General features: G+C 36.5%; 1 protein-coding gene across 6 annotated transcripts in view; it reads right to left on the bottom strand.

Moving 5' to 3' along the window:
• Nucleotides 1–1,361: 1,361 nt before the first annotated feature.
• The window catches only part of LOC132117969 (extracellular sulfatase Sulf-2-like), a 164,053-nt gene continuing 139,475 nt past the window's right edge, over nucleotides 1,362–25,939 (bottom strand). For 3 of the 6 annotated variants that reach the window (XM_059527385.1, XM_059527386.1, XM_059527387.1), the window contains 14 exons: nucleotides 24,060–24,210; nucleotides 22,970–23,145; nucleotides 20,372–20,500; nucleotides 13,718–13,774; nucleotides 13,468–13,600; nucleotides 10,599–10,830; nucleotides 9,932–10,169; nucleotides 9,640–9,736; nucleotides 9,409–9,503; nucleotides 8,890–8,952; nucleotides 8,649–8,818; nucleotides 8,248–8,390; nucleotides 7,029–7,152; nucleotides 1,362–3,590 (listed from right to left, as the gene is read on the bottom strand). In XM_059527385.1, coding sequence (XP_059383368.1) covers nucleotides 2,986–3,590; nucleotides 7,029–7,152; nucleotides 8,248–8,390; nucleotides 8,649–8,818; nucleotides 8,890–8,952; nucleotides 9,409–9,503; nucleotides 9,640–9,736; nucleotides 9,932–10,169; nucleotides 10,599–10,830; nucleotides 13,468–13,600; nucleotides 13,718–13,774; nucleotides 20,372–20,500; nucleotides 22,970–23,145; nucleotides 24,060–24,210 — 2,413 coding nt within the window. In that variant the 3' untranslated portion in view covers nucleotides 1,362–2,985. Of the gene's footprint in view, nucleotides 3,591–4,025; nucleotides 4,080–5,640; nucleotides 5,675–7,028; nucleotides 7,153–8,247; nucleotides 8,391–8,648; nucleotides 8,819–8,889; nucleotides 8,953–9,408; nucleotides 9,504–9,639; nucleotides 9,737–9,931; nucleotides 10,170–10,598; nucleotides 10,831–13,467; nucleotides 13,601–13,717; nucleotides 13,775–20,371; nucleotides 20,501–22,969; nucleotides 23,146–24,059; nucleotides 24,211–25,939 lie in introns of all 6 variants that reach the window. The other 3 variants (XM_059527388.1, XM_059527389.1, XM_059527390.1) reach the window with 3 other exon arrangements.

Below are 25,939 nucleotides of genomic sequence, written 5' to 3' on the forward strand. Positions count from 1 at the left end.
GCGAGTCTAGGATTTACAAGTGGAACGCGTCTGAACCTGTTTTTATACAGTCTATGGTCTGAACCTGTCTCACGGGTAGGCCTTCATGCTGTAAATTATGGAAGCCCGTTTCCGCCACTGAATATTTATTTTCTTTAATTTATTTTTATATCACAATTCCGATTTTTTAATAGAATTGTGATATAAAGAAAACCAAATATACAGTCTGTTGACCCCTGGTGTAGAGGATGATATTGTTATGCTTATTTATGCTGCTGATGGCCTAATAATATAACGAAATAAAAATATGAAATATCTCGTGTACAAGAGTGTTGTTGTTCCGAATATAAGCATAATTTGCAACTGTAATATTGATTTTTACAAAAATAAACAATAAATAAACGGAGCAATTCGCACTGCAGTGCTCGGGCCCTAATAAAAAACAATTATCAGCTTAGACGCCATATTTAATTTAACCCACATGGAAACTTAGGGATAGGTTATAATGTCTCTAAAGGTTCTAGCTCACCAATTTTTTATGGAGTTTTTCTCAAAAGAAATGTCTTCTTCGTTTTATTTTTTCGGAAGGCCTTTTGTCAGTTTCGTGATCCACCCAACAACGTGATCCACACCACAATCCAGAACTGTACTTCTCTCTCAGCCTTGTCTTCATTTATGTCATCATTAAATATGGCTCTACCCTGACTAAGGTCTAATATGTACATTTTAGACACAGTGGTGATCTGGCCTTGATCTACCAATAAAAATAGTTCAATAAGAAGCCATTAGCAAAATAAGCATGCGATGTATCTCCAAAAGCAAGGTTTCTGAATGAATCAGTGTTTTGAATGAATCGGTTAATTGAATGATTCATTGACTCACTCCTAATACACTAAATTTCTGCATCTTCTGGCGTAACCTGCAGACAAAAAATCTAATAATTTTCATTCACGCAATATTAGAAAAAATCTACATATTTTCTTCAAAAACGAGACTATTTTAGGACGGTTTAATTTTTGTTACAAACGTATTAAATCAGACGTTTAAACTGCATGCAACACATGCATGGTAAAACACATGCAAATACATTTTTTTGGTTGTTTTTTAAAGGGGGTGGGGAAAAGCTTGCATTGAAGATACTTGCATGAAAAAAAAAATTCTGCTTCCAGCCTTCCACTCAAAATGGGCATTTTCAAAATGATATAATAAATGATCTGTGGGGTATTTTGAGCTGAAACTTCACAGGCACATTCTGGGGACACCTGAGACTTATATTTCATATATGTAATAGACATAATATGTCCCCTTTATACATAAACCTGCATATCACAAGGTAACACATGGCACAAACTTGTTGGGAAAAAAAGACCAATACAAAGTAATTTGGGCATTCAACACTTTATTCACAAAGTAATGAGCACTATCAAATGTTCACTGGTAAACCAAAATCAAAAATATAGGTATGATAAATCTATAGGACTGTACAAGACTTTGTTAAAATCTTATCTTTTAATCTTATCATTTTTTCAATTCCTATTCCACAAACAGCCATCCCTTTGAGAGTGCCAAAGGGAAATTTCTCCTTCTCTCCGAGTTGTCTCCTATCCTCCAGTTTATGCACAGTACATCTTTACAATAATTATGGTGGTTTTAAAACAACCATACACAATCTCAGACAAAACTGCTTTTAGTACAGCCACGAGAGGTGAGGGGTGGATGTTGTACATTGATATGAAATATGTGAGCAATGAACTGCACTGATGAAGTATCCCAGAGTAAGTGGACTGATCAGGGATCAGATTATTACCCTCTTGAAGAATAGAATCACAATCATCAAAGAACCAAACTCAAAACAGGGATGGATGAAATACATCAGGAAGGTGGATTAATAATTTAAAAAATCTTAGATATGTCACCATAAAAAAACTGAATATGTGTATTAAAGAACTGTTAAAAATATGCTGCATAAATAAACCTGAAGCTGGAGTGAAATCTTTATGTCTAGCGGTCAGTTTAGCTTCAAATGTGTAATAAAAAATATCCTTTAACCATTTACATTGCAAACACATTAAAATACATACATCCATTTCATATATTTGCTCTGATATTAGTAGCATTGTGTATAGCAAAAGTTTTAAGAACAAGAACAAGCGTACAAATACGACAAATGCGGCATGTTCGGTACATCAAAATTTCTTATGTGCTTGGGGGAAAACATACGATTTTGTTAAATACAAATAAGGACTGATTCATCAAATTAACAGTTTTTCTTTCTTTTCTATTTTGGTGGTTAGTTGGTTCAACTCATTATGCTGCAATAACAGCAAAGAAATTTTAAGAAATTTAGATTTTATTTCTATTGAACCAAAAAAAAAAAAAAAAAATTCTGTCCAATATTTAAGATTAAACTAAATAACAGCAACAAATGAAATCAGAATGATCTGTTTTATCACACTCCGATTCACTTTTGACTACATTTGACAGCGTGTTCACACACACAAAACACACATTCGTCATTGACCTGTTTGAGGTGTTGTTCAGTGAAGTTATGAGAATGAGAAAAGCAGCCATCAAGAATTATTGGTGCAAAACTAGTTTCAAACTGAATCAAGTATGAATGGTCACAACAACTCAATCCTTGTGAAGTTTTACTGCTATGAATTTTAACCCCCAACCTTCAAAAAACCCATCAAAAAATGGTGAAAGAATAAAAACAGAGTAAAGCATCTAAGTTAAAAGATAAAAATGTGTTCTGTTCAAAGCCTAGCCGATCTCATGGACAAGTTGGGAAAACAGTCCCACTGTAAATGGAAATGTCGCTGGGTGTCGCCGCGCCTCTGAGGCCAGTTGATAATGGAGCGAGGGAACATATGGGAAAAGAAAAACAAACCAAAGGACTGTACGCTGGCATTAAACATCCTCTTTCTCCACTTCCATCAAATTGAGAAGTTTTCTGCGATGTCCTTCTGAGGAGGGACGGTATGAGAGAGGAATGTTACGTGAGAGTCAAACCGTTTCCTGCAAAATGTCATTGCAGTCACAGTGGGTGGAGCTTAACCTTTCTGTCCGTCTCTGAACAAACTCCTCCTCTTCCTCTTCTCTCTGTCTGTCCTCTTTCAGTTCTCCAAGAGGAGTGTCCCTGGCCGCATTGTCCACCTGCTCAGGTCTCAAGGGATGTGATGAAGGCGAAGGAGGAGAAGAAGAGGGACGTTCCACTTGGTTTAGCCCCAAAGCGTCTCTTAAGACCTCAGCGCCAGCTTCCTTTAATAAAAGAGCGGGCGTGGCCAGAGTGGTCAGGTAGATGGCTGTAGCGGATTGGCTGGAGGACACCAGGGCGTGGCCTCTTCCTGTTTGTCCGTCGTCATGGCGGGGCGGAGAATACGGCTGGTTGTCGTTGCTGAGGAGCGTGAACATGTGGTCCACTGAGCGGCTGAAATGAGCCCAGTCTTCAAGGCTGAGGGTGAAGTTGAGTTTGAGATCGTAGGCGTGCTCATCAAGTCTGTACAAAGGTTCAAGGTCGGACCAGTTTGGTTCGCCGGGAAACATGTTGGTGTCTTCCGGGGCACCCTCGTTCCAGGAGTTATCCTTCCCATCCTTCCCATATCTGTCCTCTGTGGGGGAACACGGCCAAAAATGTTAAACATTTTCACCCAGCGGCGAAACAATTTAAGTGGATGCATCAAAATGGAGATGGATGCTTGTGATTGGAAAAACGGAAAATAAACTACAATAAAAGAAACCTGAAAAGGCTTGTGATGGTGAAGGAAGGAAGAACGTAAATGTTTCAGGCTCCAAATGAAATGAGGTGAAGATGATGAGGGGCAAGTGACGGGAATCTTCCTTCGTGCTCAGAAACAAAACTGCTATTTTAACTGTTCCCATGCAGATAGACGCCTCTACAAACTAATGCTGTATCATGCAGGCCAGGCAGATGCATTCAAGAGAAAGGAAATTAAAGAGAGTAAGAGAACAGTGATTCAGACAAGGTAGTGGCTTGGTGGCATTGTATCCTATGGACGAGAAGCAGAATTATTATCCAAACTCACAGCGATTTGGAGACAGGCTTCCTCACTTTAGGCCATTTCCGGCGCTGAAACTGCCTAATGCGACAAGCAACGATAAGACAAACTGTTACCCCGCCCCCAAACTCAAGCATGTGATTGAGACACAGCCAATCAGAGAACTTAAAGGCTTTTACATTCACACAACAACACCCAAGGCTGAATACATGCAAGGCACAGAACAGGGCTAGAGAGAGGGAGACACAACAAGAGAGGCAAAGACAGAGAGAGAGAGTACAGAATCTGAAGGAGAAGACATCTGATCTGTCAAGGAAGTAACTGGGAGTTTAAATGTTTGCAATTGGACCCACGTACTGAGTTGGTGGTTTGGTTGGTCATGAGGTTTGTGAGAACTAACTAGCTTAGAAAAAGGCTGTATATCTACAGCCAGACTGTAATTAATACTTTAACTTTTTTCTCAGTTTGTAAAAATTACGGAGATTGTAAATACTTTTATGGATTAATCAGTGCCACAAGTTAACAATTTCTTTTGTTCTCCATTTCTTGTACATCATTCACATTTTTAAATAACAATGCTAGAAATTAAAGAAAATAAAAATCATCAATGTGTATCATCACTGAAGAAAATTATACTACTTTTTTAAAGTTAAGTGGTTACAAACTATTTATTTTACCTACATTAAAAAAATGTTGAAAGTCACTGAACTAAATTTGTTTTAGCTAAAATAAATTGATTGCAAAAATTAGTCAATTCAATGAATTCTTTTTTTCAGTGTAATGAATTTTAAAACGAAATCTGAGTCATTCATTTTATTAAATAATCACTAAATATTTGTTGTCCGTTTTGCAACAATTATTAGCATTATTTTATATTACGAGGGAATTCTTCCTTCATATTTTTGATTTTTTTAGAATTATAGGCAGATGAATTCTTCAGTGTTTTCCCATTTTAATTATCAGTATCTGCAAAATGTATCTGCTAATCTCTAAAAACAAACAAAAGCTGTGTTTACAGTAAAACCCTTACAATTAAAGTCTGTGGAGCAAAGACGGATCTGTAACTTACACGTAATAAATATAGCGAGACTTTACATGCAGAATACGCCACCTACAGGTTAGTAACTGGAAGTTCATCCACCTAGAGTAGTGGGCTCTCCATTAAATGGTGTTTTAAACAGCTGTACACTCTCAAATAATGCATTTCTGTACAGATTAATTAATATAATTGCTTTTAAAAAATACCAGAATATCTTGCCCCAAAGACTTTCATTATATGTGCATTATAGTATACTAGAGTTTCATTTTTACAAACTGAAGAATAAGTCATTATAATGACTTTTGACTTATTCTAGAGTAGAACCTAACTTTTATTTAACCTGAAACATTCTTTTAACAGCAGATGGGTTCTAGTTTCTACATCACCTTCTATGACAGAATGTCTTCTCCTTGATTTGACACTGAGGAGTGAATTCCTGTGATGCCTTTAGGTGTGTGTGATGTGCATCAGACTATTCAACATTCATTTAAGCTCCAAGCTGTCTACAACAGAACTGCGGAAGTGGATTAGTATCTTCATCCAAAATAATCTCACAGTAGCCTTCTAGTCTACAACGGGGTTAAATTCATTTGGCAGTGATACCTGTATTCATCAAAGCTGCTTCTCTCTTTACCCCCTGAAGAAGAGACAATATCATTAGTTAGAGAGTGTAAAAACAATGTGATGTACAGCCCCATTAATGTTTCAGATCCTCACGAAAGCATCACGGGAAAAACAACTCTGGGCTTCTGTCCAAGGGTCATGTGGAAGGTCACAGTGCAAAGATTGCTATGGATGGAGTAATAAATCAGCTTGATAAAAGTCATCTTTTGGAAAATGATGAATCTGCCGGCTCAATATGCAGATGTAGAATATTAATGTTCATCTTAAGCTGATAAACTGCTATTCTGATCCCTTTCAGTTGGCTTTCATGCACAATAAAATCTCAACCGACTTTTTATGACACGCTCAATCTGTTCTGTACAGCCGTGGTTCAAGTCAAGCTAATAATAATAAACAGTTAGCAAAATAAATAAAATGATCAACTTTTAGAAGAAAGAAAAAGCAATCCCCATGCTTGTTAATATCAAAGATCAAGTGTCTAAGAAATATTTACAATATCACAATAAGAATATGCCATATTTTTTTTATATAAATTCATTTGTCATTTTACCAAATTATGAAGATGCTAAAACGGACACGTTGTGTGGCGAAGCTGTTTAAACTGTAATAAAAAAAATCATTCAAAACCATTCAATATCTTGCCAACCCCAACCATCTAAACAGTTGTGTATTAAAAAAAAAAACCTTTCTATGCATTTTTATTTGTATTTTATTATTATCAATTTTAGTTTTTTGTTGGTGGTGTTTTAGTTCATGCTAAAATAAATCACCTCTGTCCACAAACAAGTTTTCATTCTACTTTTGCATTTTAATGTGATATTTTGAGAGGTGACTTCCTTTAACACGAGCTGTCCTTGAGTTCATTTCGAGTGAATCAATAAGTGACTCAATAAATGTGCCTCTTCTGTGTTTATCACAGGAATGATCACTTCGGCTAAAAACGAATTTCAGTTTGATGACTTTGACAGCATGGACTACATGTCAGATACAACTAAGCACAAAACATGGTCAGAAAGCATGCTGTGTGGCACAGGTTTACCCTTCAGGACAGCAGCTCAGGAGGTGACGGTACGAGTGTCTGTTTGCATATAAAACAAGGAGGACAGGAAGCAAGGCAGGGCCAGGGATCATGTGAGGATGATGATGATGAAGATGTGAAATTCCATGTTATCCTTTGCCTTGGTCCTTCAGAGGGAAATGTGTGTGTGTGTGTGTGTGTGTGGCACATGTATCAGTCAGTGTGTTGCAAGCTCTGGGCTGGATGCCTAGAATAATGATGCAGCTGTGTGTATGGATACAGTATGTGTGTGTGTGTGTGTGCACTGTGGAGGGATTTTCACATATTCGAGTGTGTGTGTGTGACTCACCGAAGTCGAGGCTGCGTGTGCGAGGGTTACACTGCTTGTGTCCCTTACAGCCCCGGAGCTCCATGAGCTCAACATGCAGCTGATTGAGAACAAACCGGTCCAGTGTGTTCACTGCATTCACCAACTACACACACACACACACACACACACACACACACACACACACACACACACACACACACACACACACACACACACACACACAGACAGAGAGATGCAACGTAACACTCATTAATATAACATTCATTTTTTGTAACATTTTTTGACTAAATATTGTTGCAGTATAAAAAAACAGTTTGAATTTCCAATTTCTGTTACTATTTCAATACTTATTTAGCAAATTTTATTTTTTTTTATTTTTTTTTATTGTGCAGTCATTTCTGCCACACCAAACAATTTAGCTCCTTGTGAAGTGTTTTGTGTTCTTGTTGACTAATGTGACACCAGCGGACAACAGAAGATGAAAATGACACATGATGTATGAAAAAAAAAAACAGTAAATACTACATGTAAGCAGAATTATTTTTTTTGTAACTGTTTTTAATTATGCAAAACCTGTGAAACTATTCATTCATATTTATTCATGATTAATTTAGAAAACATGAGCTATGAAATAAGCCTCAGCAAAACAAAAGAGAGGGCATCTGAAAAGTTGAAAATGCCATTCACAAGAATGTTATGACACAGTAGTCTGAGCTGTAGTGTAAATGACACGATGATTCAAATATTCATGAGAACACAGAAAACAGAATCCTGCATGTATGTATGTTCAACTGTTGGACACTGTTAGTCAAAATAAACAAGTGTGTTTTAAGAAATTATGTCTGTTTACTTTATTCTTATTCTTAATAAATTAATAATCAACATTTAAATAATATAATTAATAATGAATCATTTCCTATTCATTTTCCGAAGGGCAAAATGTGCCTATAGTTGAAGAAACAAGTCATCCAAGCGAGATTTGACTTGATGGTTGATGTCAGGCTATGATATTTTTGATCAATATTATTTTTTCCTGTCCATGTGGCGTGGTTAAGAAATTGTTTTCAGGGGCAAAATAAGCTATTACACTGAAGAATAATTATGCTATATATAATTATGCTTTTTTGTAATAATGCCCTTATGAATAGTATAAACTAAGAATAGGACCATTTATTAAGAAAATGAACATAGTCCATGGTGATTTCCTGTTGTCTTTATATACAGTATGAGCACTGACCTGATACGGATCCGTGTTGATGTCAAAGTACTCCAGAAATCCAGTGGCAAATTCACAGAACAGGAAGTTGTGTGTCTCATTAATGGTCCTCATGCACCAGTAGGTGTTATTATTGGCACTAGTGCACGCACAAAACGGCCCCACTGGAAACAAAGATGAAATAGTGTGAGACACATCAATGCAGTCAACACATTCTCACTCATAGCTTGTCACGCTTGGTCAGGACCCCTTGGTGTCACTTTTTAACAAATCTGCCGCTTCTTTTTTCACTGTGCAGGGGAATCCCTTACTTCAGCTGTTTGCCTTATGCATCAGACCCAGATGCATTTAATTCTTTGCATGCAGTTGTAAAAGCAATACTTTTTCCAGTGTGTGTGTGTGTGTGTGTGTGTGTGTCTTACGTGTCCAGAAGGGAGCGGTCTGCCAGTGCTGGTTGTCGTGTGTGAAGCAGGTGAGGCCAGGCATGCTGCAGGTGTCATTGTTACGCAGGCGCTTCAGTAACTTCCTCAGCTTCTTCCTGCGCTTTTGTTCCAGCAACAACCAGGCCTTCTTATCCTTCTCCTGTCCTTTCCTACAGAGACAGAATCATCAAAACCATAATCATACATAAACATACATACGTATACAGACACAAAAACCCACCTGAAGGGATGGACACCTCCTGCTTTGTATTTCCTCAGCTTACTCTTGTACTTGGATTTGTAACTAAAAGAGAAGAAAAATGAAGTGAGTCATCATCAAATAGGATTATAACCGGCATGTATTAAAATTAATGCATAAATAATGTATATAATGTACCGTATATTTAATAATTTGTGCTACATTCAGTATCTATTAATTACATATTACAATTAATATGTTATACAATTTTTATGTAATGCATTTTAATATATATACACATCTATATATCAATATTTATTATAAAATGTATTTTATTATGTATTTGATTTGTTGCATGGAATATACAATTAAATTATTACATTAAATATATTAGTTATCGATTTAAATATAAAAAATGAATAATCATTTAATGATAATAATAGTTTAATGTAATTCATTTGAATTCAATTAAGGATTATTGAAAATATGAATGAATCTGGAAGAATTTGACAAATACAGAACACCACTAAAGAGAAAATAACAGACAGATGAGACTCTCACTAGTATTTGTTGCAGTCACACTCTTCAGGTCGAGCCTTTTTCAGGTGACCTCTGACCTCACGAAGGTTTTTAATCTTCGTCTGGAGTGTTTCGATCTGGGAAAAGAAATGATAATGTACATAACGATGTAACTTATGCAATATATGAACGTACATCCCCTTTTATATTCCACAGAAGAAAGAAAGTCACACAGATTTGGATCATTGTGAGCAAATCATGAGTGTGTCATACCTCATGGTCGATGTGTAGCTTGTGGTCCTTCCATGCTTGCAGCGATTTGTACAGACCAACGTCACATTTTACTGTATCATTGGCCAAAATGGAACATCTGAAACACACACACACACACACACACACACACACACACACACACAGACACACACACAGACACACACAGACACAGACACACACACACACACACACACACAAACACACACACACACACACACACACACACACACACTCTCTTTGATGCATATACTCCCCCTTTTGTCCATAATACTGAAGCACACTCGCTCCTCACCTGTGAGTGACTTTAATAGAGGAGGGCACAGTGAGGCTGTTGTTGGTCTGGCTGACTGCAGTGGGTCCCACACCGCTGAACTCGTCCTCGTCCGCTGTGTTCTGCCTGAGGCTGAGGTTCCTGGGGCCCGAGGGCCTGTATTCATGATCCAGGTCCACTGCGTACAGGTCTCCTCCCATCTCCATCGAAACAGCGCGGGCAAAGCGCTTCCTGGAGTAGCTCTTCAGTGACTTCAGTTCTGTCAATCAAATGCAGGGCTTACCATTATCACTTGTCAAGGACAAAAATGCATTTTTTCCCCATATTAGATACTATATTAGATAGAGAGACCTGTTTGTTTTTTGTATGTAAAAAAAATTCTGCTCAAAGACCTGATTTGATATAAATGATTATATATATATATATATATATATATATATATACAATTGAGTAAGGTATTGGGGCAGAATTTCTTTACATATTATTAAAATTTCATGACAATTAAAATTAAAAATGATTGTACCGAAATTCTGATAATATTAATTAGAAGTCAATTTTCGTTTACGTCTCAATTCCACTAGAGGGCAGCAGAGGCACAGAGAATAATTCAGCTAATGCCTCCTGTACGATTTTTTTGGAGGACTTGTTGCGGGGTGTGTTTGTAGCTCAGTATGTAGTCATAACTCACTCTTTTTGGAGAAGAGTTTATTCTTGGAGAAGGTGCTCGGTCTGTAGCTTGTGGGTTCACAGTTGCAGCCTTGAGGCTCAGAGTTCACGCTGACATCAGCGCCCATGCTCTGCAGATAAATCTGTGATTTGATGCTGGATACAGACGGCTTCCGCACTGCAGACACACTGGCCATGCCTTTGCATTTAGACAACCTCAGCTTCCCCGTGGCGTCTTCAATACACTGCCACTTCTATCAGAGAAACAGACAAAGAGGGACATCATGCTGGTTTACTCTCAAAGATGATTCATATACACTGACATAACAGAAACATAAGGTATGGTATTGCCACAGTTGCTTGGACACGGTACCAGGGAAATATCATGATTTTTTTTTAAAGGTAATATTTTATCATTAAAACATGATGCAAAGTACAGTAGCATGTTTATATGATACCATAAAAAGCCAGCTCTCTTGATGTGACTCGAGAGAAAATACCTTACTCGTTCTTATAAAATATTCTTAGCTCGTTCCTCTGTGACTGAACTGTGTTTGACAGCGTCTGCTCATGAACACAATTTGTTAGACACCATCAACACCCATTAACTTTTCGCCGCGATGACTGTGTGTGTGGATGAGTGTGCTTATACTCCGGAAGTAAAAGGTGAAAATTAACCCCCTGCCTCGTGTCGGCAGCTGTAATTATCACAAATCCACGTCGTTAAGAGCCGCATTAATGAGGAACATAAGCTAAAGAGCGCTCAGGGCTGCACACTAGCAGAGACACGAGAGAAACATGCCTTTCTTTTTAGTCGCTTTTTAGTGGCCTTGTAGTTAAAGACATGGCTGGAAAATGAGAGAAGCTATGAGGACCAATCCAGCATTTTGTACCAAGTGCTATTTTATCTTATCACAAAATGTAGACTGTGTTATTGCACAGCTCTATATAAAAAGTTAGATATATATTATATCCCACTTACCCGCATACATACTGTACACTCATGTAAATCAATATAGCAAATTTCACTCGCACAGTACTACTTCTACCACAAAATAATCACCTAATATGGAACCTTGAGACTTGTGTTTTGTCAAGATTTTTTTTTTTTTTTTAAGTTTTGATTAGAAAATATTGTGGCAAATTTTGTTTAATTTAACAGTTGATGGTAGCCGTTGAATTCCATAGTATGAAAAAAAAAAAATACAGTGGAAGTCAATGGCTACCAGAAACTGTCTTGTTAACAACATTCTTTATAATGAGGGTGAGAAATGATGACAGCATTTAATTTTGCGATGAACTATCTCTTTAAGTATATGAGGTGTTAAAACAGTGCAGATAGCATGTGCACATAAACAACACTTTCTGCAGGTGCAGTTTTCCCTTTTTCATGGTTTGAAAGAAAACCAAGTAAAAAAAACTTTGCAAAAGTGTGAAGCTATGTAACGACAGACTGTTCCTTGATCAAAGCAGAAAAGCAGATGGACAAATAAAGCCTGACATAAAAAAACGAAAGAGAGAGAGATGGAGAAAAGAGAAAGGGATGGAGAGAATAGATAATGCTGGAACAGGCTGCAGGTCTCTGGAGGACTACAGTGGGCCAGTCTTGTTAGAGTGAAAGTGAGAGCAGGAAATTTCAGGTGTCTGATCTGACAGCTCAGGCATCTCTATGTTCTCACTTCACACACACACACACACACACACACACACACACACACACACACACACACACACACACACACACACACACACACACACACACACACACACACACACACACACACACACACACACACACACACACACACACACACACACTCTACTTGTGAGGGTCTATACTGACAAAGTATGCCAAAAAGTATTACCATTGCAATATTATGGTTACTGTAAGTACATTCAGTGTAGTACCTCTGTAATTACATACTGTACTAATGGTTAAAAGTTTGCAAAATAAGATTTATAAGAAAAATAATATGCTCAGCAAGGCTGCATTTAATTGATAAAAACAGTAATATTGTGAAATATTATTACAGTTAAAAAAAAAACTATTTTATAATTTATTTCTGTGATACAAGCTGTATTTTCAGCATCATTCTCCCAGTCTTCAGTGTCACATGATGCTTCAGAAATCATTCTGATATGCTGATCTGCTGCTCAAGAAACATTTATTATTATTACTATCATTAACACCAACATTCAAAAGTGTGGGATAAAAAAAAAAAAAAAAAACTTTTATTCAGCAAAGATTCATTAAATTAAAAAGTGACAGTAAAGACATTTATAATGTCACAAACGATTTCTATTTTAAATAATCACTGTTCTTTTGAACCATCTATTTTAAATTAGCATATTACTATTTTATCATTATTGCTGTTGTTGTTTACTATTATTGTTTTCACTGCATTTTTAATTGAAAATACAGCTTTGGTGAGCACAGTACACTTTATGAACTATTAAAATAACATATCAATGTACAATATTGTTTAAAATTTCAAAATGTTAAGGTGTTTTTCCTGTGCGGTGGGTAGTAGTATTTCACACGTATGCTGGTTCTGATGGCTTTAGCCGGTGAAGGCATAGCTCATAAATATTTATTATGTTATGCACAAACGATTGAACACGAGATTTTAGGGTTTTAAATAGTCTATGTGACATATTGAGGTCAGCAGAAGAGTTTTTGCTCATTTGCAAGTCAAATAGAAAGGCAAACAATAACATTATGATATGCAATGTCCAAAATCACATCAAGTTGCTGCTTGTGACATTTCATTTGATAACTTCATCTCTGCTGCTCTGAATGCATGCATCACCAATGTCTGAAACACTGGACTCCTGGTAATGTGGAGTAGTGGATTGCTGTTTAATATATATTCTTCTGTATGTTGTTGTACCTGACCGAGCTGTTCACATGGCGTCTGGTACTCTGCGCGCTGGCACAGGTCTTTAACACGTTGGTATTTGGGCAGGTAGTTTTCCTCCTGGGCCATATCTTTCTCATCATTCAACACTTTATGCAGCAGTTTTCTGTCACCAGAGAAGAAAAGAAAAACCTCTTGTTATCTGAATAAACATACGCTGACCTTTCACACCAAAAACCCAGAGCTCTCGGGCTGTTTTCACATTTAATTTGCGCTGACTCACCCTCTCTCCACCAGGAACGAGTCCCGCCACACTTTTCCTTTCTTGTTGAGCTGGAACCTGCAATTAGGAGAGATGGATGGATATTGATCTACCGGCTTTGTCACCGATCAGATGGAACAGCAAATTGGCCAGAAATTGGCCGTTTCTCAGTGGACCCAAATGATGAGTGAATGCAACAAGTTGAGGCCCGAGATTGCAAAAGAGTGAAAAAATCGTAACGCTGAAAAAAAAAATAACAAACAGCTTAAACTGAAATCCAGCCTGCAATTGAAAGTGCTTTTCCTCGACTGTACTCTCCCTGATGAAAAACAAAAGGAGATGTGGAGGTGAGGAAACACAAGTGCTGTGTGCACCTCCTGACCTTCTCTGCAGATATGAGCTATCGATCGGTGCTCTCACACGCCTCTCTGATCTCCACAGGAGCTTCTGCCAGATTTAGGAGTGTTCTGGCTGGCCTTTTCTCCTATCCAGACTCCTATTGTTAGTGGTACTTGCTAAGGCATCATCAGTTCACAAACTCCAAAGCCAAAGTTGTGCGTACTTTACCTCATGGCATTTGTGTTTTGGACATGAATGATACAAAATTATGGGGATTATAGAAAAGCTGTGTGCTATTGGGTCACCATGATAATAATCATAAAAAAAGGATAAATTGAATACTATTTTAAATAGTAACAAACTGAGCTAGCCTTGCTTGTCATAAAGAGGTGAAATTATCTAATATTTATATGACTTTACTGATGCTGACACAGCCATGAGATAAAAACTGCGGGATAAAAACTCACAATTGTGTGATAAAAAGTCAGATTTGCGATGCAATTCTTAGAAATAAAGTCAGAATTGTGAGATACGAACTTGCAATTATCTGCGAGGTATTCATCTCGCAATTCTGATTTTACAACTCACTGTAAATCATGCAATTTTATATTTTTTATATCATGCAATTCTGAGAAAAAAAGTTGGAATTGTAAGATGTAAACAGAATCGTGAGAAATAAAATCAGAAGTGAGTTTATATCTCGCAATTCTGACTTTATTTCTTGCAAATTGCCTATTCATATCACACAATTCTGACTTTATAACTTTATAAAGTATAAATTGTGAAATAAAGGGCTGCAATAAGCCAGTTTTATTTTTTTATTCAGTGGCAGAAATAGGCTTCCATAACAGGATCACGATTCATGTTCACAATTCTATTTGATGTTGGTTTTTGCAAGTTAATGAGCAGTACAATGCGCTCAAAGTCCATGTTTAAACGAAATATAGCCCTACAACAAAATAGAAAAGAAATAATGACAGACCATTTCGACCAAAATAACGGTGGGTAATATGACCAAAATCATATTTCACTTTATTTTATTTCAATACTAATAAAAAATAGGCACTGAACAGCACTGGTCATAAACCATAGCTGTAAAGTCAGTTTGTGAAGACAGTTTAATAATTCACAATTTACTGTCCTCATATCACAAACGCTTATTATTAGTCATATTTAGGACCAGAATATCTTGGGGATAGGTTTATTCAACCACCTAGTAAACACCCAGAGACACTAGCAACTGTTTAGAGACGCCCTTGAAACCAGCAAGAACACCTCAGCACGCTGAAGCTGATGAAACATAGAGGTCCTTATTTAATTAGTGTCTATCTGAGCTGATTGAGAGCACAAGGGAAGTGCCAGTCATTTTTCCTGAAAGCCCCTCTTTCCTCCGGATTTCTTATATCCTGTCCCCCACACCTCCTGCTGAGATATGCATCTCTTCCTCTCATCTGAAATAAAAGAGGTACGCGGGCTGGCGGAAGAGTGCAGAGATGAGATTTCAGCAGGTGTCATGGTGATGAGGGGCTCTGAGCCAGTAGGATGCCTGGCAGACGGCCATCTGCTGCCACTCAGTGACAGTGAAGTGAGGCGAGGTGTTGTTCAAACCGCTCTAAATGCAATGTGTCATTATCCTCCGGAACCTCAGCATTACAAACTGATCAAGTAATATAACGAACTAACTAGTGCTGTTCACTCTTAATAATAAAGGCTTTTGCAGTGATGCCATAGTAGAATCATATTCGGTTCCCCAAAGAACCTTTCAGTGAACAGTTCCTAAAAGAACCATTTTGAAGAACATTTTAAAACCTTTTTTAGACTATAAAGAACCTTTCCTGCATTTGAAAGATTCCATTGATGTTCAGGGTTCCTTATAGAACCACTGATGCCTATAAAGAGCCTTTTTTTTTCAAGTGTCGATTCTGCACTGAGAAATATAACACTGAGGAGTGAATTAATTAAACAGCCGTGCCACTTTTGCATGTGCTAACCTGCGTTTTATTCACAAACCACCCACAATTCAGTTCACCCAGGTGCCAAATGTGCTGAAAAAGCAATGTGCTGTGGGCATTCACACTAAATTACATTTCTGTCATTCCTTTTATCACAGACACACCTCCTTTATATGTAAATTAGGTTATTTATAAATTGCTTCCTTTTCAAAACCAAGGCATTGTGCACATTTATGTGAGCTGAAGTTCATATAAAGCATCATATAAAAGAAAAAAAGATCATCAGTTGCATTGTGATTTTCATTTTTAATTTGCCAATTGAGAGCTATGTTTAATTAGCTGACAATTACCTAACAGTCAGTTGTTTTAATTTATTGGTCAATTTGTAGTTGTTTTAAAAAGTACTTAACTAAGTACTTAATTAAACGTATAAGTTCTGTATTAGAATTTAAATCATCACAAATCATTTTGGAATCGAATCGTGACTCTCAGAATCTGTAAATCAGATCCAGGCAGGGGCGAAAATCTCATCTAAATGTTGGGGGGGACAATAAACATAACATTTCTCATAAGCAAGTTTTGAAGGGGACACCAATAAAACAGGCAAAATTGTACTTAAGGATATGTGTACAGAGAGGAAAGCCTTGCTATTGCATGGAGACCGTTCCATTATCCTTCTCAAAGTTTCTTTTTGGTTCAATGAAAAAGCTGACTAAATTGACGAAAACATTCTTCAAAACATTTTTTTTTTTGTTGCAATGTTTTTGAAGTTGTTTACACAATCAAGCCAACAAAATACAATGGAAAACTTTTATTTATTTATATAGCACATTCAATAGCAATGTTGTTGCTTCACAGTTATAATTAAAACATGCATAAATAAAAACATTTGCCATGCCTAGCAAAATGAAGGCATACACACTCTTAGACATACACCCTCACACAACTGTATAGTGAGATCGGTATAGACGTGAAAGACGGGAAAAAAACAAAAAATAATAATTTATTACGTCAATGACTGATTTGTTCAAAAAGTGGATTTATTAATTTAGGAAACACCTGCTGTAGGCTTAGTTTTCAACTTTTTTCGTTGGTGAAATAGAGCTAAAACAGGCAATATGGTGCCTAAAATGCACTTAATATTAACTTCTTGTTTATTAAATTTTTATAAAAATCTAAATCACATTAGTTATGCTAATATCTGGAGAACAACTGCACTCTTAGTATGATTAGTATTAGATTAACTATATTAAATGAAATAAACCGACCAGTGGCGGCTCGTGAATTTTAAAATAGAGGAGGCAAACTAATTGTATTGGTCTGGGGATCCCTGCCAATTGTTATTATTATTATTATTTGCTTAACCAGTTTAAAATGGCTTTTTGGCAGCTTTTAGTCAGAAACCGTAAAGAAAATATATTCAATATCGCTACTCATTATAAATACTTGGTAAATTATCAGCCCAGCGGCTCCGGGAGACGTTCAAACCATTAGAGTTGTGACGTTCGCGAACGAACCGATTCTTTTGAACGGCTCATAAACATGAACGATGGGAGCCGAGTCGCGGCTGGAGGGGAGCCGTTCTTTCTGTCGTTCTTTTTTCCTATGCGTGTTTCACACAGATGCACATAAATGAGCTCCTCCGCGAGACAGAACAGCTATAGGGGGAGGGGTGCACCCAGCGCAGGCCAACCCTTTATAGCTTGATGATATTAGTTATTAGTTGTGCATGTTCATTGCAGCCCACTTTGTTATTGTTCATTGACTTGAAGGGGCTGATGTCCTATTTGCAAATTTTACAGTAGTAATAGTATGTAGTATGTAGACATTTCCATTTTATTTATTCTAATTTTATCTACTTTAAATATTTTTTGTTTTCTATCAAAATGTTCTTGTGTGATAACAATGTTCTTGTGTGAAAGTGTTTGTAGTAAAAGCTGTTTTGCACAGAAATTCATTGCAGCCGGCTTTGTTTTTGATGTTTATTTGAGTAGGTATTGTATGAATAACATAAGTCAACGTAGCTTTACACACACACACACACTTTGTACTAAAGGTAAATCCAAAATAGTGATGTCACTGTCTAAGCAGAGGGATTTGTGCAACCCTATGGAATATAGTCCACACATGACAAACGAGGTAATAATCAATATTTCAGAATAATTCAAACTCAGATATTGGTGTGTGATATCTGAGTTTTAATTATTTGGCTACAAATCTCACCTCATTTTTCCTCCCAGTAATTATTTCCAGGATAAACTGAGATGCCCCCAAGCTGGCTTCTTAAAACTGACTAAATATTTAAAAAGAGCCGTTCTTTTGAACGGCTCTTTGAAAGGAACGGATCGCGAAGATCCGGATCCTCTCAAAGAGCCATAAATCCCATCACTACAAACCATAGACTGTATAAAAACAGGTTCAAACTAATATCTAATTTATGTCTCTATGATGGTTGGTTGATATTCCAGAAGAGAGGCTAGCCTCCTCTATGATGTTAATTTTCTCAGCACTCCTCAGCGCTGAAAGTGAACACTCGATGCTGATTGGTTCCCCTGGCCTCCCCCTCCCCTTCTCTTTCACTTAGCGGTGTAATTACATCAGCAGATTCGGCACAATCGCCATAGAAAAGCGGAGCTTTCATGTAATGGTATTTTTACAAACAAAAATATATACATTCTGAGACATGAACCGAAATTAATAGTGAATTTTATTAACATTAAATCTTCCTCATTTTCACCTCAAAATTTGGGGGAACTGTGCCTCCCCTGCCTCACCCGACGAGCCGCCACTGAAAGCGACTAAATCATAGTGAACGGGAAAATCTAAATGCGCACCCGCACTAGTCTAATCTAACGTACAAGACTGTATATGCGTACACTTTGGGTGTGTGTAAGAATTTATTAAACAAGCTAGGTAAACGCCTGTATAAAACGCCTGTTATAATCGCTAACAGAGCAGACTACATCGGTGACAAAAGTAAATTGGTACACAATAATATTTTTTGGACACGACTTATTAATGACTCAGCATCATCTATATTAAAGAGAAAATAATCACGTCATACGATGTTTAATGTGAATAAAGTAAGCTAGACTTATGGACTTCCACAACTACTGAAACACGATGTTTTCTCGCACCGGACTGTGTGTGTGTGTGTGTGTGTGTGTGTGTGTGTGTCGGTCAGTGTTGCCAGATTGGAAATGTCCAAGTATCGTACCAGAAGTTCAAAATTATCGTATTTGGAAGAAAATTATCGTACACGAGTCAAAAGTGTTATTTATCTATTCTAAACCAAGAACATTTTGACACGACCTGCAAATTACCAGAATAGATAACAAGGCGTATTGTTGGACAGAAGCAGTGAGAAAAAATACATACCATTATTTGCAGTGACTGTCTGCGTCGCGGCGCATATTAAAACATATTAAAATGATTTTTAACCCTTGCTTTGTCGCGTCCAGTGAAGAAAGAATTTAGCTGTTGCTGCGTGGTGCAGTTAACTCCACATCTGAGCCGCTTTCATCGGAATCCTGCGTGTTGCCAGATGTTGATGTTCATGGACCGCAACTAGTTCTCATTGGCTTTAAAGCAGGGCACTCTCCTACATTCTTAACACACCCTCAGGTGCACATGAACGCATTTAGAGTGTATGTAATGAGCCGATTTCTTGTATGAGTAAAGAAGCCCTATGACTGCAACTACTATCATTACAATTTTCACAAAATTATAAAATTATCGTACATTACGGGATTTTTTTCATTATTGATCGTACATCGTACAGAGGTAAAAATTATCGTACAAATACGATAATTATCGTACGTCTGGCAACACTGGTGTCGGTGGTGGTGAGGTAATAGGGGAGCAGGCAGTGGACCAAAGCAATGTGAGGCAAAGCAGGGGGAACTCGAGATGTTTTAAACTTTTTTGTTGTTGCTCAGTTTGCATTTGTATTGTTTTACTACTTACACAATTAGTTTAACTATATATCTCATTATATTATTTACAATACACATATTTCAATTATATTTTAGGGGGGGGACAACCCTCAGATAGGGGGGGTCCGGACCCCCCCGACCCCCCCGCGATTTCCGCCTATGGATCGAGGCGTGAGGTTCATAAATATTCACACCCCTAGTAAAAGACATTTTCGACTGATCACGGCAGAATTATTCATCGACTGATGATGAAATGAAGGAAAACAGATAGACATTGTCGGTGAACTATATATATATAGGCTATATATATATATATATATATATATATATATATATATACCAAACTGAATATACCAAACTTTCTTTAATAAATATCTCTAGCCAATTGTCATACCAATCCACCGATTTGGACTTTTCTAAAGCTGGCAGACTTCAGGAGACATCCTCACCTGTTCATCATGCGGTCTGTGTCCAGCAGCTTGAGGATGGACTTGCCGTCCATGTCTGGGGGAACGTCCATCCCTGCGATGTCCAGGATGGTGGGCGCCAAGTCTATGTTCAACACGATGTGGGGGTTGCTATGGAAACAGAAGAAGGGGTCGCCATTTGACATAATGGTCAGAAACCAGACGAGCAGCATGTGAGCACCGAATGATAATAAGACACAGACAGGGAGAGAAATAGAGAGATTCCTTTCTCAAAATGGAATACAGCTGTACTCATACTAAATACAGAAAACACTGCATAGTGACTACTTATCTTCTTAAACGTAGTATGTAATATACTTTTGTAATGTGTATCTGAAATGTCATCCTGTGCAGTGACAGGTGGGCAAATCTCCTCATTTCTAAAAGTGTACATGTATCAATGTACACTTCTTTTCTATGCTGTGAATTTGCTGTGTCTTTCAGACTGAGTCTGTATGATTTTGGGGCGTCACTTAAGATGGTTGAATACCCAGTGAAGTATTGGACAATCAGATGCACACTGAGTGTCCATGAGCAGAGATGGCAGCATGCAGGTCTCATACTAGCAGGGCTGAAAGTGCCGTCTGAGCCACTGTCATTGAGATAAATGTGAACGCTAACGCAGTAGTCCTCAAACCTTGACTCCGAGAGAGACCCCCACTGTCCAAGACTATATTGCAAGATATTTTCAAGTGCTTCTGCTGTAATGACAAAGCTGCTTGTTTTTAAACTTTTTTATTTAAAACCAAGAGGGTCAACATATTAAATTAATGATAAAATAATTTAAATAACTGTATTAAGATTATATTACGTTAGAAGAAAATTATTTTAAATAATTATAATTATGTAAAGTAAATTGTCAAATTTACTTACATGAATGATTGTATCAATTAATGAATGAACTAGAACTGTTATAAAATAAAATGAATTAAAATATAAAATAGTAGATATTTTAAAATAATTATAAATATTTTTACCTAGGCAACTAACTGAAATAAAATAAATTCAAGTACTAAGATTACAAAAACTGAAACTGAAATAACAATAGACTGTATTAAAAAAATTATTACTGTATTAAAAAATAGTAAGATTTATAAAAAACGAATTGTTTCCTTGATAACTAAGATTATATTATTCAAATTATATAAAATAATTATACTTAAGTAAAATAATATCAAATAATTTAATTCTGTATTTCAGAAGATTCAAGAACTGAATGTTCTTCAGAGTTAGATTTTTGGGGATTAAAATGATTTTAAACACAAAAAACAAAAAGGATCTTGACATAACTAGAACAATGTATATTCATCATAGACATTTTTTTTTCATGGCTTATTTGACGTGTGAACTGTGTGAATCCTGGTTTTTATATAAAAATGATCAAATAATAATAAATAATAATGTGAATATGTAAATATAAGTTTTTATTTTATATTATATTCTTTTTTTTCAATGTATTTTTTTTATTTTTGTACAGCTACTTTTTGAGATGCCACTTTTAAAGGCCATTTAAACAGTAGTTTATTATTATTAATAATATCATCATCTTTTGAGCTGTTTTGGTTTATTTTAAAGCTTGTTTTGTCCTATTTTAAATCATCTTGCGGCTCCTGGTTGAGAAGACCTGAGCTAACAGAGAGTCCGATTATAAACCTCTTTGTCTGATATATTAAACATTCACCTTCTGATGCTGAAGAACACATCAGACCCCTCTTACTGTTACTGTTCATTTTGATTAAAAAAAATATTCAGAGTGTCAATTTTAACTGACCATTTGAAATCCTGTGAAGTCAGTGGACTGAGGCTCAGTGGAGATTAATCCAATCACATCCGCTCTGTTTTCAAAAAGTAAATTAGGCTCATCTCTCTCTCTCTCTTTTTATTGCCTGAAGGCTCATCTGATGCTGAACTGGCCCCAGCTGTGCCTTTCTCACCCCGAGTCCCCAACCAAACTCTTTATCCTCTTTTCTGTGCCTTTCATTCACAGTAAAATGTCTTGTGGTCTTCACATGAGTGGTCTTTACTGCTGTTAATCAGCTTTTCTGAGAAAGAGAGAAGCCAGATCACACAGCAGTGGTAAACCAGACTAGTGACTAATGATATTAAATGCTGATGAGAGAAAGAGTGAGCTCTGGTCTGGTGCTCCCGTGGGGGTGCAGGTTCAAACATGGCCTGCAACATGTGCTGATTTCATTCTCTCTCTTTATATGGCAGGATATCGGAAAGTCATTAAAACCCAATCAATCAAGTTTAGACCTAAATTAAGAGTAACTTTGGCCTCTGTCCAAAAACCATTAAGCAGAGAGGAATTACTATAAATGTTATTATAAATTATCAAATTATATATGATACTAAATATATAGCTTTTCGGGAAATATTATTTGAAGAGCTTTAATTTTGCAATGCATTGCAATGAGAAATTATATTAAATAAGTAATAAAAAAAAGTAAAAAAAAAAGGTAATAAAAATATAAATATAAATTAAATATAAATATAGACTTATCATGATACTGCCATCTAAAACCACTAAATTCTTTTGAGGGTTCGTCTCTTGGATGGTGTCATTAGATACACACTCACATGCCTCCTGCCTCCACATTTGGGCCGCGGATGTAAAAGGGAACTCTGATGTCAAACTCGTAGGGCATAGATTTCCCCTTGACCAGTCCGAACTGACCGATGTGGTATCCGTGGTCAGCCGTGTAGATCACGTATGTGTTCTCCAGCTCCCCAGTGTCCACCAACATGTTGTATATCTGCATTCAGACAGAAGAAACATTACAATGAAAGAATCATTTATAAGGAACAACAGCTGTTTTTGTGCTTGCGGTCAAACTAAAGTTCTGGAGGAAAACAAGACAAAAGCATCATGGGACTTTTTAGTGTGAATCCAAGAAATTTTGAATGTTAAGTGTGCCGCCATGGTTTGATGCAATTCATTTTCTTGAGCAAGAACTGTACATTTACTTACATGAATGAATGAATTAATAAATTATTGTGAAATGGACCACTGCACTCATACTGTTCACTAAAACAATTACAAGTAATTTTGTTAATTGAAATTAAGCTGAAATAAAATATAAAACATTCGATGAAAAAATGAAAATATTCGGAAATATTGCCTAGGAAACTGACTGAAATAAAGTACAAAAATGATAAAAACTGAAATAAAAATAGACAATTAAAAAAAAATTAATAACACTTTTCGAAAAAATATATTTTAAAAAGATAAAAACAATAAAATACTAAAATGAAAACAACAACAACAACAGAATAAAACAACTGAGACTTTAAATGGAAAATATTCAAATAATAGCATATTCAGAACATTAATACAAAACATAATTAATACTAAAATAACAATTTTCGTACCATAGCACTTTAGCATTACGTTAGAAAATGTAGAAAAGTGTTAGAATTATTTAGTACCATGGAATATATGGAGTAAAGGTAGGAAATGTCTTAGGAACATGATTCATACATCAAAATAAAAAAATTAAATAACATAAAAAATATTTAAAAAAATATATAAAATATATTTATATAATATATAAAAACTTGAATGCTAAGACTGGTTAGGAATGGTTTCTATATATTATTTAAAATAATTGCATTATATTTATATTATTTGTAATTCATGTTATTTGCATAAGACGTATAACTGACATACCTTCTCCACACTGTCATCCACGGACAGCAGCGTCTGCAGTCTCTTGCGCTGCAGCATGTTGGTGAACTCCATGTGAATGGGCTTCATGGGGCCGGTGTAGCGCATAATCCAGTGTTTGTCTGGATTAGGGGCGTAGTTATAACTGGGCGTTCTGAAAGGAGAAGAAAAGACCCGCTGAAGCATGACCGAGGGAAATCGAGAAAGTTTTCAGAGCATCCCGAGACACTGTTTGTCGACTCCGTTCTGCTGATGTCGGAGGAAAGCATATGTCTGAGTGAATGTGTGAAGGTGCATCTGTGTGTGCTTGCATGGTCAGAATTACAAATGACAGCAATCGACTGTGTGCTTTCTCTCCCGTCTCCTCAAAAATGACACATTGCAATTTTACAGTCTCATGGTTTCTCATGCGCTGACTGACAGACTGACATTCTGTGAATGTAATAGTTGTTCAACCATTATTCAGGGATAAAAAGAGTGTTTGTAGCTCCTCCTCCTCGCTCCTGTGACAGGCGTGAGAGGTCTGTTAGAAACAAACAGCACTTACACTCCATGCCTTTACAGTTACAGTGATTTAAAGCCCCCAGCTCTGTTGTTTACAGCCATTACTTAAAGTCTTTCTACAGACAAATCAATGTGAGCATCATCGCACTTATCTGCCTGCTGCCTGGCCTTGTTTTGAGAGTGCCGTATATTTAAACTGATAGCAACTTAGCGACAACAAGGGACAATGTAACTCTCTGTCTCTGTTTAGTGTATCTATTTCTCTACTGGGACCTGAAAAATGTGTACTGCTGTTCCTTTGACACTTGTTTCTTTTCCTTTTTTTGCCTATACAATAGCTCTGATTCAAAACTAAGTGTGCTGTCTTCTTAGACATATTTTAAGGTAACAAAATATGACATATTTTAACCAATATTTTCCTACTGCTATTCCAAATGCTAAGAAATAGATAGTAGTGGGGATTTTGATTCATCTGAATGATTTTACTAAAAAGATACATTGAGATTAATTTAATGATTCCCTCATTGACCTTTTCTATGGATTATAATGATTGCTTTTCCAACATTTTATCAAATCCCAGTTCATGAATTTATTTCACGAACATGATGCTTCATTCATTGTTGCTCTGGTCGCATTTAAACATAATTTCTATCCTGTCAACAGTAAAGAGGGACTAAAATGTTTTGAGCTTGTCCACTTTGGACCACTTCCAGAGCTGAAAACACATTAAACCGGATTGATTTTGTTGTGTAGATGGCTGAATGTGTTAAAATGGGCAAAACACATGAATTATGGTCAAAATCACAGCTGCTTTCTTTGTCGTGTTTATTCACTTCCTTTCCAGGTTGCTCATGTTTGTCCAGTCAGAAGTGTTTCTGACAGCTATGACCAGACTAGGCCAGGCTTAGGCTGGTTTTAGCTGTTTTTTCAACAGGGTACAATGGTTAGTTTTTGTAAGGGACACATTTCTGTGCAGTATTTAAGTGCTGTGTATTTTTAAGCATATTAGGCAACGCATTAGCTTAGCAACATGCTAATGTCAGACTCAATGAAACTGACTTTAAACAGAAAAGTCGATTATAAATATACCATATTATCATGGTTTAAATAGTAATCATGTATTTTTAGTTTTATTTGCAGTAAAAACATGGTTAATTTTTGTAAGGGACAACACAATATTTAAGTCCTCTGTATTTTTAAGCTTATTATGCTATCAAGGCACTAGCTTAGCAACATGCTAATGCCAGACTGCAATTGACTGCAAACAGAAAAGTCTATTATAAATATAATATTCAAAACTGTTGAGTAAAAATAGTTCTAATCTGTTTCACAACACTATTTCACGAAATATTTGTATCCTATGCATTTTTAGGTTTATT

Source organism: Carassius carassius, chromosome 37, assembly GCF_963082965.1.
Source record: "Carassius carassius chromosome 37, fCarCar2.1, whole genome shotgun sequence".
In the NCBI taxonomy this organism is placed as follows: Eukaryota; Metazoa; Chordata; class Actinopteri; order Cypriniformes; family Cyprinidae; genus Carassius; species Carassius carassius.